Source organism: Anas acuta, chromosome 21, assembly GCF_963932015.1.
Source record: "Anas acuta chromosome 21, bAnaAcu1.1, whole genome shotgun sequence".
Lineage (NCBI taxonomy): Eukaryota > Metazoa > Chordata > Aves > Anseriformes > Anatidae > Anas > Anas acuta.
In genome coordinates, this window is record NC_088999.1 from 6,787,592 (window position 1) to 6,803,283 (window position 15,692).

Sequence of the window (15,692 nt, forward strand, 5' to 3'; positions counted from 1 at the left end):
AGTTTTACTCGTTACTCACGTTTGAAATGTTTTCTAATGCTGTGTCCATTGCTATCCACTGGCTACTGGATTGAGTGGAGTGTGAAAGGGCGTTCGTGCCGTGCCTCCTGCTGCTATCTTGAGCTAGCGCAAAGAGAATGCAATATTTTTAAGACTGCTGATACAAAATATTAAGCACAAAATATATTCATTTATGTATCTTGATGAACGGAGACTTCTCTAATGATTACTTTGATACTGCTTAGATTATCTAGCATACATTAGCGGGGATTTTCTTAGATGCTTGTTGAAGTAAGACACGTTCCTGCTGTGTTTAACAGTGCATGTTTACATCATCTTGTCCATCTACTTACACTGATTCATTGATGTAATAGCTCCTTAAAACAAGATGTAGCTTTGCTGGTTGTGCCATCTCTGGTATTAAAGCTTGCTGTGCATACCAACCACTTCTTCTGTGTAGCCTGTAGTGCCTGCCTGTGTTCACTCCTGACCTTGAAATCCCAAGTCCAAGGTCGAGCACACTTGTTTGCATCCTTGCTCCTCTTCCATCTGCTCCCTTGGTACTTTTCCCATGGAATCCTGTTTTCCTATGCAATCCTACATGCTTGGAAGTCAAGTATCAGGAGCCCTATTTTTCCACTTTCCTCATCTCAAACTTTGCCTGCTCAATTTTCTCTATACGACTCTCTCTGTCATAAGACAATGACAGCCTAAAAAGCTGCCAGCAGACTTGATTTTGGTAAGGATTTGGCAAATAAGAAATATGGGTGGTTTTGATGTAGGTCTTTTCATGCGACTACCTGTTTAGATTTTCCTGCAAGTTGCATTTGTGTTTAGAGCAAGAGCCTTTGTCTTCTAACCTGGCTGAAATCTGCCTCTGTAAAGGAGCACAGAGCCCATATGTCACAGCTTCTTCCCACTGGGGACGGGGTGTGGGGGCTGTTATTACCTCTGCAGCACGGTGCGATGTGTGGGACTTGTGCACCCTGCGCTGCTCTTGCTGCAGCCACCAGCACCAAGGATCCATTTGCACAGCTCAGGTCAGAGTTCCCCACTGCTCTTCAAATCGTCTCATCTGTATGCTGAAGGGAGCATTCAAGCCTGGTTGTGTTTTGTCTTCTTTACATACCCTTGCACACACGCTCAGAGGAGGGCGAGGAACGCAGCATTATTCCATCCTTATAAAAGCAGAAAGGATAGGAGGGGGTGGTGACTTTTCCCTGCCTGAGCCCATACAAAGCACTCGTTGGGAGTTGTAAAAGGGTCCGGAGAGGGCTGTGCAGTGTGCTTAAAGCTGAAGAAAATCAAGTATAAAATCTTGAAGTTGTTAATCTCTATTGAGAGGCTTACAGCAGAAGGACAATACAAAGTGTGAGAAACTCGGCTCCAGGCGATTGTTCCAGCCCTAAACACAACCAAGTCCCACAAGGGCACAACAAAATACGGTTAGGCCCTTGTCTGCTGAGAGAGGATTTTCTGCCACAGGAGTGCTGTAGCCTGGTGATTGTGCAGGACTTCGGATATTAATCATTTAAAACTGTTCCAGCTAAATGTTTATGCAAAACATTGAAGAGATCTGAGCTCCGTTTTTTAGCTTTTCTCTTCCCTCTCCCAACTTTTGCAGAGGAAGGGATGGGGGAGGGAATAGCGAAGGGGAAAAAAAGTGAAATAAAATCTGTGTTTAAGTTGAAATATTTAACTGAAAATATAGCTTTCTTTAAACTGTTCTGGTGATAATGCTGGAGTAATCTTTATTATTCTCTATTATTAGTGTGAGCTATTCTACTTTGCTTCTACCAACAAAAGCAGGAGGAATTCATCCCACTTCCCTCCTTGCTTTGCAAGTCTTCACTGCTAAATGCCTGTCCTGTTATCTAGCTTGCTTCTGTTCAGGCTGTAAGCATTTCAGATGGTAAAGTGGTACATAAATCTGCAGGGGTAAGCACTGTAAAAGTAGCCGAGAAAGGTACAGCGTGCACCTGGGGAAAGTCAGCATGACACCAGGATGTCTCTTCGGTAGCCCCCAGGAGCATTTGTTGTGGTACTGCAGAACAGCTCAAGTCCTTACCAGCTACACCAGGGTAGTGTGAGTTTTGGGTCGCCTTTTGACAGAGATCTATTTTTAAAATAAACAAAATCTGATAAGGGTCTTGAAGACCGAGTCCTTTCTGTTCCCAGGTCATTTTGGTGCAGGGGTGAAGCCAGCTTGCAGAAGCCAGCCCGCGTCAGGTCAGCATGCCACGCTGCCCTCTGTCCCTCCACTAAGAGCAGGGAGCTTTTAGCCTCGAGGGGCGATCTGGCAGCTGCAGTTAGTACCAGTGTACTCGCTTAAGCGATTTCTGTCGTACCCGAACAAGGCATCACTTTCCAGCAGTTGCAGTCTCTGGCCTCTCAGCATGTCAGGGGGCTGCTGTGCAGCAGTAAGACAGACATATGTGCGGCGTCATGTTCTTGTGCTCTGAGTTCTGCCCTGCGATGGCTTTCGGTGGTGCCTAAAACTGGGCATTTTCCTTTTTTCTCTGCAACACACCAGAACTTCTTTGGCCTTGCTAATGTAAGTGTATGCCCATTTGAGGTTCACACGTGAAATATAAAAACAAAGTATAATAAAGCAGAAAATACTAAATATGTAGGTGCCTGTTCCATTTCTAGAGAACTTAAAAGAATAGGCAAATGTTTCTTTTCCTTTCACAGATGCCCACAGACAAGAGAACTGCAGGTTGTATGTGTCCGTGTCGCTTCCAGGACATGTTAGAAATGTTTTATCTTCACACAGCAGTGTGGCAGTGCACTGCCCCTTGGAGGTTCCAGACTTGCCTTTCCTGTGCTGTGGAAGTGTTTGCAATTTCCACCTGGAAGGTGCCTTGGTTGGAATTTTGCTGGGGAGCTGCAAGGACAGCAGTGTGATTAGAAATCCCCCATGGGTATAGGGAATTTGCGTAATCTTCTAAGGCAAGAGTTTTGGTTGGGAGAGGGTAAACGAACACACGGGAAAAGCTAAATATGTTATTGCTGCATTGTAACTCCACCATCACCTCTTCTCCCTTTCTTTCTCTGTCTGGAAATCCCTTAAAACAGAATTGCTGTGCTGAGGTTGGAATGACGCCTAAAGGTAACAGATCTCTTTGATAGCTGTCTAGAAACCTGGGCTCTGTTCCCTAGGTATGGGCAGCACTAAAGGCACAGAAGGTGATGGCAGAGTTGGAGTGAAGGACTGCTAGGATGGAAGGGAAAAAATGTCTCCGAGGACTGGAGAAGGGACTAAGTTGGTTTCAGGACTGGTGTGTTTGATTTGCAGTACCCCGCAGTGCTGTGCAAGCCTGCTGTAGGCTGAAAGCTCACGTACTGCTCTTGATTTGAGGTGGGTGCTGTAATTCTTCCTGGGCTTGGCAGTCGGGGCATGAGCTGGATTCAGATAAAATGCTTGTTCTTTGCCCTTGTATTCTTCACTCCATGCGTTCGGAGAGGAAAAAGGCCCTGGCTATCTGAGGTGTAAATCATCCCCTTGATGATGTGCTTCAATCCAGTGGCTTTTGATTAAAAGTTATAGTTAATGGAATGTCTCTGCATTATTTATTACCCTGAAGGCTTTGATATAAGACTGTAGGTTAAGTTGAAACTATGAAAAGGTGAATACTTAGGGAAACAAGGCTTAGATTTATGAAGTGTGAAGGTACTTTCACTGTGTGTTCACTTAAATTGTATGAACAGGAGAATCAAAGCTAGACTATGGTAAACTAGTTCTGAATTGTGGGTGAGAAGATCTAGGTCTGCTATGCAAGAAAACATGATTAGTTGCTGATTGCTGATAAATGATTCAAAACAGCAAACACTGGGGCAAATAACCTTTTTCTCTATTTAGATGGCAGATCAAATGTTTTTGTTTGTTTGTTTGTTTTTTAAATTGAGTTCTTAATGACTGCTTAATATAGGGGATGAGTTTTTCATGTGTTCTTTTTGGGGGTAAGGTTGTGAAAAGACCTGTGTGAAGGAGCTGGCTGCAGACATTTCCCAACCCACTCATGATTTTGAGTCCCCTTTAGAAAAGGGCTTGCCTGTGCCTTCATGTGGAAGGGGAAGTCCAGTAGGGACCTCAGGTGCTGGTCCTGTGCTGTGGCATGTGAGGAGCTGTACGAGTCTTCTGTAGTTTCATGTGCGCCATCCCACAAAGAAAATCGGGGCACTGCTGCACTGAGTTTGGCTGGCTTACCTCTGTCTCCATCCCTGAGCACTACCAGGCTCAGGGCATCCAAATGCATGCTCAGAGGATGCTGGAAAGCTAAACAGCATTTGCATTCTGGTTCTGAGATGGGGTCTAGTGCCTTGGTTTTGAAAATCTTCATGCAGTGAATGTGAATGATTCAAGGCAGTAACGTACACAGAAAAAATTGAGATGTTACTGATGAAGTAGCAGAATCTGGCCCTGGTATTTCGGGTCAGAATAGAATGTGCTTGCATTGTGTCTGTAGGATATGGATTTCAGTTTTACTGGGGAAAGTGTTTTTTATGTTCCTCTATTTCAGTGAATAAGCTAGAACAATACAAAATAGAAACACTTGTACCTAAGTAACAATAAGTAAAGAAAATGACAATACCAAACGCTACTGCATTAAGGAGAAGACAGCCATGTATCACTAATAGACGATACTGCTGAGAGCAAGTCAGTATATATGATTTGATATTTGTTCCTTGTGAATTGTGCAATGACCATACGTCAATGTTCACTAAATTAGTTTTTTCTGCTGAGAAATGAAGGGCACTGTTAGAATTTAGGAAGCACTTCAGAAGTAAATTCTGTTTTCCTCTCTCCAAAGTATTGTATCCTAGAGATTAATAGGGTGTGAATCAGAATAGTTAAAATGCTTCCTAGATTTACACCATCGTGGATCTGGCCTGGAAAGCTTAAAGAATTGGAAGTAGATGGAAGATGGTTAACCAATCCTGGATTTTTGTATTTTGGACCTATTTCCTTTACCTTTGCACTAATCAACAACACCTTTGTAATAGCTCCTTCAAAGAGTATTTGTAGTAACAGTGTTTGAAAGCACGAGTTTATGTGGGGCTGGGGAGCTGCTGAAATTCTGAGTGAAGAGACTTGAAGGGTGCAGCAGCCAAGGCAGATCCCTCCTGTATGCAAGCGTTTATCTGATGGGAATAACCAAGTTCTGGTACTATGAATGGGCTTTAGTGTTTGAGTCTCTTCTTCCATATATGTCAGCTGATTTTTGGTCAATGTACAGTGGCCATCATGACTGCCAGCCGTGAGACACGGAGGACGTGAGATCCAGGTCTGTGCTGCCATCACTGAAGTCATTGGCGTGTGGACTGCTCTGCTCCAGACCTCAAGCTGCAAGCAGGAGTGAATAATACAAAAATGGTCCCTCACTCATGTGTCTAAACTTCAGATTTATAGCACAAGTAAACCTCCCACCAGCTTCTGTCTCCAGTAATTTAGTTTCTATTGTCAGAAGAAGCCTCAGTTGTTGAGTACAAGGGCATTCTTCCTGCCCTCTGTGCGGCACGAGGCTGATCGATACCCTGAATTGAGGGGTGTGCAACTTTCCCCCTTCAAAAAGCAGGAGACAGAGCTGTATTTGGCTCATATTTAAGTGTCTAGTCCTGTGAAACTGTGGCGTGTGGATTAACTGTGTATTATAAAATGCCACTGACAGCCTGTATTTTTGTTAGAAATGTGGTTCTGTTGTGAGCATACTGCAAAGTAAGTATTTCATTTTCCTTGTGCATGTGGTCCAGGAGTGAAGCCGGTTCGTCTGTGTACGTTGTTCAGGCAGCGTGTATTGCACAAAACAAGTGGTGTGAGTTGAGACAGGTAAAGCTGACTTTTATGCTCTATCATTGAGGAAATGGCTGTTGTGCCCCTGGATAAAGATGTGTTTTTTTTTTCTGCTAAGCACCGAGCCCTCCATTAATGTGTTTGTTGGTTGTGTTTTTTCCTCCCTGCTAGATGTGATCTTGTTGGAGAAAAGCTCTGTCCACTGAACAGTGCCAAGCGTGATAATGCCTTCGTCCTTGTCTGGAAACTAAGTGCTACTGCAATAAAATTACATTGATGCATTCATTAAAAAGATATACTCTCATAATAAACCACTTTCCAGAATTGAAAATGACAGGTTGCATTGGCAGAGTACAAGTTAGAATTAGCTCCATTCTCAGCCTACTCATCTCTGTCACAAAATAGGACACTTGCCCACAAATGCATATCCACTGATGAGTTTCTTGTTGGTCTTACAACTTCAGAAAGTAAAAGTCCATGAATAATAGCATTAAAAGGTGGGATATCTACATAAATATTTATGCTGCCATGCCAGACCTTCTGGCAGATGACATCAGATGTGCTAGCCCTATGTGTTCACCTTTTTCTTTTATTGTTGTGGCTTTTGAATAAGGATTGGCAAAGCGAGAGGGGTAAACGCGACCCTTCTGGGAGGCTGGTAAATCCTCTGGTGGGCAGGGCTGATGCTGGTCTGCAGTGAGTGTAAAAAGGTGGCTCCAGGTTAGAGCTTGTGCTGTCAGCGATGCTTTGTCTTGTGGCCACCTGGCCACGATGAGCTGAAGGACAAGGTGTGGGTTGTTGCTGTGACCCAGGGAAGAAGCTCCTGCTTTTCCATTACCTGAGGTACGTAGAGGTGCCTCGTGTCAGACTCCTGTGCTGGAGAGAGTGCTCCAGAGACTTCGGAAGAATATTGTCCTCTATCAAATACGAATTCATCTAAACTTTATAGCACTGATTGTCATTGTCCTTTATACCTACCTGTCCATGCTTCTGAGCCAAAGGGATAAAGAGAATTGTTTTTGCAAGTCTTCAGAGGAGAAACGTTGTGTTTCTTTGTCATGTGCTTTAAACTCTAGATAAGGTTTTGTCAGTCAAGTCTGAGCTAACTCATACCTGAAAACAAATTATAGACTATGCATACATTCTCTGGGGCTTCCTGGATGTCTTTCCTGTGCCTGCTGACTTTTTCCAGCAGTGTTCAACATAAATGAAGCTCCCTACTATTACAGTTGATGAACAATATATTGCTTTCCAGATTGTCAGCTTTTGAAAAACTAATTTTTGTTTGCAATAAGCAATTTTCTCTTAGCTGTGTTCAAAGCACATCTTGGTCAGAATCATGAACATGCAATTATTTCAGTAGATTGATTTGATATGTCATAGAACTGTGTCCCATTTTCTATTATGTATTTGTTTTTATTCAGCTAGGTTTACGCTTTTCTGGCCCTTATTCTTTGCTTTAATCACTAATTATGCAAGGACAGCATCACCTTACATTGATTTTAAATCTCGTTTTTCATATGACCTTGGGACTGTTTGAAACACAGCATCTCTGACCTTGAATTTATTTTTTGAACCTCACGCAGCATCAATAGCTTTTATACCATCAGGAAATAGAAGGATAGAGCCTCTTTAATTTCCCAATCTTCCTTAAATTGTTCTGATGACATTTACTTATGATTAAAATAAAAAATGTGCAGCAGAGACGGATTCAATATCCCCACATTGCCTATTGAGTGCCAGTCTGGATGAAGAAAAGAGGATGTGATTGAATTTTAGAGAACTGAAGCTTATGGATCTTTGGCAGTCTTCAAGTTATTAAACCAAACCAGGCCTAATTTTACCCCTCCGTGATAACAGTAATATTCCCAGTCCCGTGCAGCTTGCTGGCACCGAGCTAATTCATCCTTTCTGGGAGCTCTGCAAATGAATGGATCCGAGGCAAAGGAGGGAGGTGGATTCCACTCTCGTGTTTGTTGTGTATTGACAAAGTGCACGGGGAGAGGCAGATGCCAGGTGCTGCAGAAATGCAAAGTACTCGAGGCTTGTTAACGAGTTCTGTGCCTAGCTCAGCTCTAGTCCCCGGGGACGGCAGGGCTGTCTTACCTCTCGCTGATGTAGTAAACATGATACGAAAAGAGTCCCTGGGTAGTAAATATGATTGACCACTTTGGATTCATGAAGGTATGAGCTTCGTCTTGCGGAGACAAGTTTCACCAAGTGTTTTTGCACCAAAGTAGGTCAATCTAATTATAATTGGCTTTAATGAGCCCTACTCTGCAGTTCTTTACCTGTAGCTGGTTGGCACTCAGAAGTGCAAATACCAGTGCTGCCTTTGAAAAAAGCATTGAGAAATCAAAGAAGTAATTTCTAGTCGGATTCATTTCAACTTGAAAGACTCGGTTATCTGCATAAGCAGGAGTAAACAATCCAGCATCAATAAGAAGAGCCCGACCAAACGCAAGCAGTAGTGCTCAGAAGTCTGCTGGCCGTAGGGTAAAGGTGAAATTCTGCTATGGGTTTTGCAGCAGTTGCCTTGCAAACTGGAATTTCATTTTGGTGCGTGTGGGAGTTATTCCATTAAAGCAGCAAAGAGCTACACAAGTTTGTTTGGGTGAATTTGTCTTCGTGCCTCAAAAGACATTCCAGTAAAGTAGCAGTGAAGAGGGGAAAGCACTAAGGAGGATTTGTCATTTAGGCTGTTCCCAACACATACTTATATACTGGCTTCCCCAGAGAGAAGAAAACCCTCATATATCCAGAAATTGTACATCATGGCAGTTGATCTTTATCTTTGGGATGGAGTGTTCACAGGTAGTGCTTTGGGGAAGGAAAAATTGATTTGAGGGAGGTGTTAGATATTTAGCTGGTGGGTGCAGGACTCGGCTTCTGTCTCAGAAGATGTAGCTACGAAGTCGGGGCAGCTCCCTAGGAATACCAATGGCAGACGTTTGCCTTGTGTTTAGCCTTTGTGAGGAGCTGAAACGGTTCAGAACTGGGTGAGTAAAAACAGAGCAGGCTGGGAAGGCTGCCTCGAGCCACCGTTTTCTTTCCTTTGTGGCCTCATAAGGTCTAACAGGTGTGTGATGTGACTGGTGATGGCAGTTAATAGTTCCAAGTAGCTGTTTGAGATGATTTGTTTAGCCTTTGAACTGAGTCCTGCTCTTTCTGGATGCAGGACACCTTTAATTTCTGATTTTGGTCATGCAATCTTGTGCAGACTGTTCCTTTGGTGACTCAGTTCCTCTCTATACCTATTTATTACTTCCATTTCAGTTCTTGGCCTTCCAAGGTGGAAGTGGTGCAAGTCTCTGTACGCACCGCTGAGCCCCGATCTTAGCTCAATCTTCTTTTATTCCAGTGCAATTAAGAGTAAAAGAAAGGTCAGCTTTGTCACTGTCATTCTGCTGCTTGGTGGCCTCTGTACCCTTCATGCTTGAGGCACCAAGCTTGGCTAGATTCTCCCAAAATGGGGCAAATCCAAAAACACATAGTGTACAATGAAGAGGGTATTGGATTTGGTCATGGGCTGTGAAAGGACCTTTGGGAAAGCATCTGTTTTCCAGTTATAGTTGGCAGCTGCCGTAATCCAGCTGTTATTAGCCTGTTAAATTTAAAGCTAGAGGGAGCGTTGCACAGGAGATGGGTATCTGGGGTCTGACTTCCTGCAGGGAGCACAAAAATGCATCTGTAGAGACTACCTTTATCTGTTCCCCAGGACCAGGAATTCCTGGGGAAGAACAAATTCATTGAAAAGAATCCTGTGTAATCTGTTCTGATGGAGATGATTGTTAAATTTGTATTCTGCACTGTTTGACTTGTACTTTTGTCTTCTCTTTTGCCAGCCCAGAACTGCAGTCACATTTTGCATGGCCCAAATGGGACAATACAGAGTCCAGGCTTTCCGTATGGATATCCAAATTATGCAAACTGCACGTGGACAATCACTGCCGAGGAGCAGAACCGGATACAGCTTGTTTTCCAGTCTTTTGCGTTAGAGGAAGATTTTGATGTATTATCTATCTACGACGGACTGCCTCAGCAGGGGAACCTGAGAACAAGGTATATTGTCTGTAACAACCAGTGATGTTTATAAACACACTCCCATTTCTTCCACTCAGAATAAGGCATCTAGGTTGCAGGTTGATGCTGCGATAAACTGGGAGTTCTTCATGAGCAGTTCCTACAGCTGTTCTGCTTTCTTATCTCTGATAAGGTTTGAAATGTTTCTCTGAATACCTGACAGTAATGATTTATCAAAAGTCATTCTAGACATCCAGGGAAGTTAATTAGGAAATGGAGTAAATGGAAAGCAAAGCCAATGTGCAGAGGAGCTTCCTTCAATCCAAAAGAGATTCTCTGAGTGGGAGGATGGATAATGGATTTCAGGTTATATTTCTGCCAAATGCTTTGTGGGTCAACTTGGGTAATTCCCTAACTTGTAGTTTTCTCACTAGTTGGGCAGGGATGGTATTTTCTCTTCACCTCTGGCTAAACTATTGGACCTTCAGGGGTAAGGAGCTATCAAGTATGATAGTTTAGTATGAAGACTCTACACAGAGTCTGATCTTTCAGGTACAGTCTTGGTATTAATATAAAGTTAAATGAGAGGCTGATTATGAAAAATAATTTATTGCTGTGATAGCAACTGTTATGCGACATGCCAGATTTCTGCGTTTGAAGGAATAATGGCCCCTAGATCTGAAGCATAGATGAAATCTGCTTAGCGATGTGTGATGTGACTGCTGTTTTCTGATGTGGTGTCTAACTGCAGCTGATGTCTGAAAGTGATAAAGGCAAAAAGTAAGAAGCAATGGCAGCATCCAGTGTTAAAATCTCCGGTTGGGATGCTGTAATCATGGACAGTTCTGGAAAGTAATTTTACTTCAAACCATTTTCGAATGGGTCATTTGACCTCAGTGTCTTGTCGAACACAACTGTAAAATCCGAGTTAAAAACACTGGTGAAAATCAGCTCTTTATGTAGATGATTTCAGTTATGTAAATAAATCTTATCTTCATCTTGCAACTGTGCTTGAGAATCATCCTAATTACGGGACCTCATCATTTAATCAGAAGGTAGTGTAGTGCTTTGCTTTGGGTGTTAGGTAAAGGATGCCTATGTCTTATACAAAATTCTGCTCAGGAGATTTTGTATGGTGAGCAGTCGATGCAGCTTTTGCCCTGAGAAGCCCCCAGCAAATAGCTCTGCTCATCAGCAGTGCCAGACGTTTCCTTTTGCCCTCTAGATGTCAGTGGAAGGTTCTGCTGAAGAAGCAAAATCCATGAATGAGATTAGTTCAGAAGTAGGGTCATGGTGGAGTAAATCGGTAAGACACTGTGGATGAATTGCATCCAGGTATTGCTCTGAGCTACTCATAATCATGATATGATTACAGATAGAAGTACCAGCAAGGGCATCTTAATGCAGTCCATCAGTACAACAAACTTCTGAGATGCAGCTTGGCTACTGTCCTTGTATCTTGCAGCATTGGAGTTTGGGGGAAGGTCAGGGAGGCAAATATTGTCCTCCCCCTGCATCACTGGTGAATGCGTTGTACGACTTGGGTGTCTAAGTGTATGTGAGTCGTAGATAAAGTGCTTGGGTAGGGGTTTGTATTTAGTGCAGTGGGGGAAAAGTAAAAGAAATGGAAAGAAAAAGGTATTGGGGAAGCTTTCTGGAGGTCTGAGAGGACTTCCAGAAGTAAATGAGACATGGACTTGTGCATGATGGGCACTAGCGTTCTTCCCCTGGATGTTTCTAGGTTAGTGATTTAAAAACCTGAAGCTTGCTCCTCTGTGCTATTTGCTGTCTAACCGCTTTGTTCGGCTAATATTTTTTTTGTACATCAATCTTACCTCATTAAACTCTGTAGCTGTTGCCCAACATTGGCCTTTTTCTTCTTTCTCCATTTCTTTTCCTTTGGCTATCAATTTTGTTTTTTCTGACTGCTTTCCAAATGTACTCCATTCATCATCGAAGTGCAGCACTTGAAGATGGATGACCACGCGTCATTCATCATACTACCAGGAGGCGGGCCAAAATAAGCTGTAAGCAAGCGTAAAAGAAGGAAAGAAAACCTGTTTGTGTAGAGAAGGTAACTGTTTTCTTAACTGCTGTTCAAGGCCTACCAGCAAAACAGTTAACGAAGACAGGAACCGTACCTCTCTGCTTCTCCCAGACAAGTTTATGTTGTTGGACATCAGGGACTTATTTCAGTAGGTCTTGCCTGCTTGTCTGGAAGAACAGAATGATCTCAGTACAAATGACGGGCTTACCTTTTAATATTTTCTTGCAGAGGGATGGAGACTGGTTAGTTTTCTCAAAACCCTGGTACTCCATGTAAGCCATATATTGCTGAGAGTGCCCCCCAATCTGTTGTCTCAGTATCATGTCTGTGTTCCTTTCTGGGAAAGGGTTACTAATTATGTTCATCCTGTGCTGGCAAACACCCCGTTGTCTTGCAATTTAATGTGGTGTGAAAGTTCCCTAATAGAATAAGAGCAGACTTAATCCAATGAGACATTTGCTAATAAACTGCTTTACTGTATATTAGGGAATTTGCCTTGTGTTTGTGATGAGTGTGTGAATATTAAATGCGTCTCAGTGTCTTAATTTAGATATTCAGCGATGTCGCAATCTTTCACTGTGACTTTGCCTTGTTTTGATAAAAATCAAAGCTTGTTTCTCATGATAAAAATCAGAGTCCTTGCTTCTTCAGCTTCTCTCAGATAGTTCTGCTCTTTCGCAGCGCTGTATGCTGGCTTTCAGCCAGTGAAACCACCACGAGCAGGGACCGTTGTAGCAGAATCCTCTTTGGATCCCGAGAACAATGATGGCTGCAGATTTTTTTTTTCTCCTTGACCTGAGTCAGAGAGCTGTGTGTATTCAACAGTTCAGAGACTTGTAACCTTGGTGTCTGCATGTGGCTTTCCTTCTGAGCAGTGTTTGTGCTCATTAAAGCAGCCCAAGCTATCCTAAATGCCCATCCTTCAAGTCCCTGAATATTCTGAGCTGCCAGTGGGATCAGAGGGGTGCGTGTGGAGATCTGATCTGAGAACTGCAGTTCCTCAAGAATACTTTTTGCAAATTCCCATTGTGCTTTGCTGATTGTGTCATTGTTAAGAGGATGCTCCAATCAGGTTGGTTTCCTGATTGGTTTCCCACCGTGCTGGGCTTAGCAGCTCAGCAGAGACCTGACTGAAATTTGAATATTTGGAGTTATTTATGGATCCAAGATTGCTGTGGGATTTGGGAGATGCTTTGCACCTTTTCATATCTGAGTGTTGTTACATGACATAACCAGACAGCAGCTGACAAGAAGAAAAACGTAGCTAAGGAAAGCCACATGACATCAAGTAGCTTCATCTGATACTGATAATTTGCAGGATGCTTTTAATGTAGGAATCTTAAATTAGTTGCTAATTTACTTTTTTGAAGTTTCAGGCCTGCATTAAGATCCAAAGAAAGTATATTTACAATGTATTTGGAAAGAAGTCATTTTGCATGCATAACCCTGTTCTCCTGAAGGAATCTACTGAATTTACACACAAAATAGGACTGGTCAATTTAGGAAATCCGACATTTTTCCTAAAAACTTTTAAAAATTGCTCTGAAAAGGCAAAAGGATAGAAGGTGCAATCTTTTTGTACCAGGATAGACTCTTCAGTTGCACGCATACTGAACCATTCCGGGTAGCACCGAATGGAGGCTTTTACGACCTAACAACCTGAGGGCTTTGCTTCCCATCTGACATGGGTAGGTGACTGTATTGTCTTCTGGTCTAACAGGGAAAGTTTAAATGATACTGAATTTGGCTAGGGAAGTGCTTGAGCCAATGCATCAAAAAAAAAACCAAAAACAAAACCGAGTCTTTGCTCCAGCCAGAATCGTGGTGGTGCAGTTGGTGGGTGTCTGCAGACGTTACCAGGAGGTACGAGTTTACACAGCAGGAGGAGCTGTCCCATCCTGACACCTCCATAGTGTGTAGTGTTAGGGAAAATGAGGTAGGAATTTCCAAACAATAGCTTCCTACATAAAGCAAATTGATCTTTACTGCCTTCAGCTCAGTGGAGCTGTAACTTGTGTTCTAGCTCATGCTTTGGTGTTGGTCAGCGTCTTCTGTTAGTGTTGCTTATTCCAGGGAGATGCTCGTTCTTCTTCCCTGGCAGATAACTGAAGAGTTGAGAGGAGGATTGCTATCAGGCTGCTGTGTATGCAGTTCGAAACCATCTCTTTGGCCATATTTAATTGATTGAAAGATGAAGTATTTTGTTTGATCTTAAAATTACTTGATGCTAGTGATAAGAGGTGAATTATCCACCGGCGTGACCTATTTTACAGATACAACAGGAATACCTGTATCTTGCCTGTTTCTCATTGATAACCTTTTAAATACTCTTTGAAAAATTGAACTGGGTGTCTTGTACTTAATTACAAATCAGGAGAACAAAGCTTTTGATCTTAAAAACGATGAAAAGGAAGGAGGAGAAGAGATAAAGGGAGCAGCGCAGGGGAGAATTCCCCCCCACGTGCTGCGTGCTCCTGCTTGCAGCAGGGTTCTGGGGTTCTGCCTGCAGGTGTTGGACTTGCTGAGTTCAGGACTGTTAAAGAATTTTCTGGAAAATAGCATTTGCTGTCTGGCAGTACACAAACTTGTGTTAGGATTTTGTTGAGTCACCGTTGGTCCGGTGACATAGTCCTTTGTAGTTAGCTCATGTCTCCGAGGGGATCATAGTTCTTTTCACGAAGGGTAAAGATAACGAGAATAAAGAGGGCCAGATAAATCCTTCTGTCATCCTTACTCAACTTCAGAATGCTATCTCCATTCTCCCTTTAGCAGAGTCTTTTTGTCACTTCATATTGAGTCCCTGGGGAGAAAAAAAAAACCAACCCAGACACTTGAAGTTCTCTGCAGAATAACATGCACACAGTTTTCTCCTGATGCTTGTTTGAACTGCTCCAGCAGCATGAGGGCCTTTCGCTGGCAGCCCCATTGTATTGTTCCGAAGTAGTGCTGAATATTTGAACTTCCAGATTTTGAGATATTTGATGGAACAAAGTCCTGGAAAGCTAATGGAGTGAATGCAACTGTGTTTAGGGCTGTTCAATTCTGAGGCTGCATTCAAATTTTCTGGTTTTATGAGGACAGTGTTTGTTGTGATGAGTGATAAAAGCTGCTGCTGATATCAGGGTGGGATGTTGTATGTTTTTTTTTCTCTTGCCATGATACTGGATCCTTGGTCCTGTTTTAAGGGTTAAAGGATCTGCCCTCTCAAATCTTCCTGTTGGGTTATGGCCTGTACCATGTCTGGTAAAAATAGGACCTTGATGAAAATTTGAGCCTTTTTTTCACAGCCACTGAATAAAATACTGACTGGGGAGGTAGTTTCCTAGCTGGTGGCTGTTCTGCATTTTGTCTGTGGCACCAGCTATTCCCTGCTGTGTGTTTAGTGCAGGGGCTGTCTGTCACTGGGACATGAGGCATCATTGTTACTCGAACAATATTTTGTTTTCAGGATTGGTTTTTGTTTTCTGTCTTCTGCTTTCCCCCTAAACTGTTGATTAACCATGTTAATGGGTAAAATCTACTAGAAAACGTTGACAATGCATCTTGCTTCATATTAAGGTATGCTGAGTGTAGAAAGATTTTCTATAATTAGGCAACATCTAATAGATGTAATTAAGACTGCACTGGAGGATTCTGTTCCTGATAGATCTGGGATTACTGAATGCCATTAGTAATTGAGGTGGGTTTTAAGGCATGCCAAAATGCCGGGGAGGATTGTGGTGTCCTGATAGCTCTCTGTGCCCAAGCTGGGACAAGTTATGAAAGCCTCCTATCCCTTAGATGCTGAGTGGTGGGAGGGAAGAAAGGAGGATGCCCACAAAGTGCCCT

The 15,692-nt window shown here is 42.8% G+C and overlaps 1 protein-coding gene across 7 annotated transcripts in view; it reads left to right on the forward strand.

The window, feature by feature from the left end:
• Nucleotides 1-15,692, forward strand: part of CSMD2 (CUB and Sushi multiple domains 2) — a 322,375-nt gene that overhangs the window by 52,433 nt on the left and 254,250 nt on the right. For all 7 annotated transcript variants that reach the window (XM_068657555.1, XM_068657554.1, XM_068657553.1 and 4 more), the window contains exon 3: nt 9,640-9,856. In XM_068657555.1, coding sequence (XP_068513656.1) covers nt 9,640-9,856 — 217 coding nt within the window. The remainder of the gene's footprint in view (nt 1-9,639; nt 9,857-15,692) is intronic.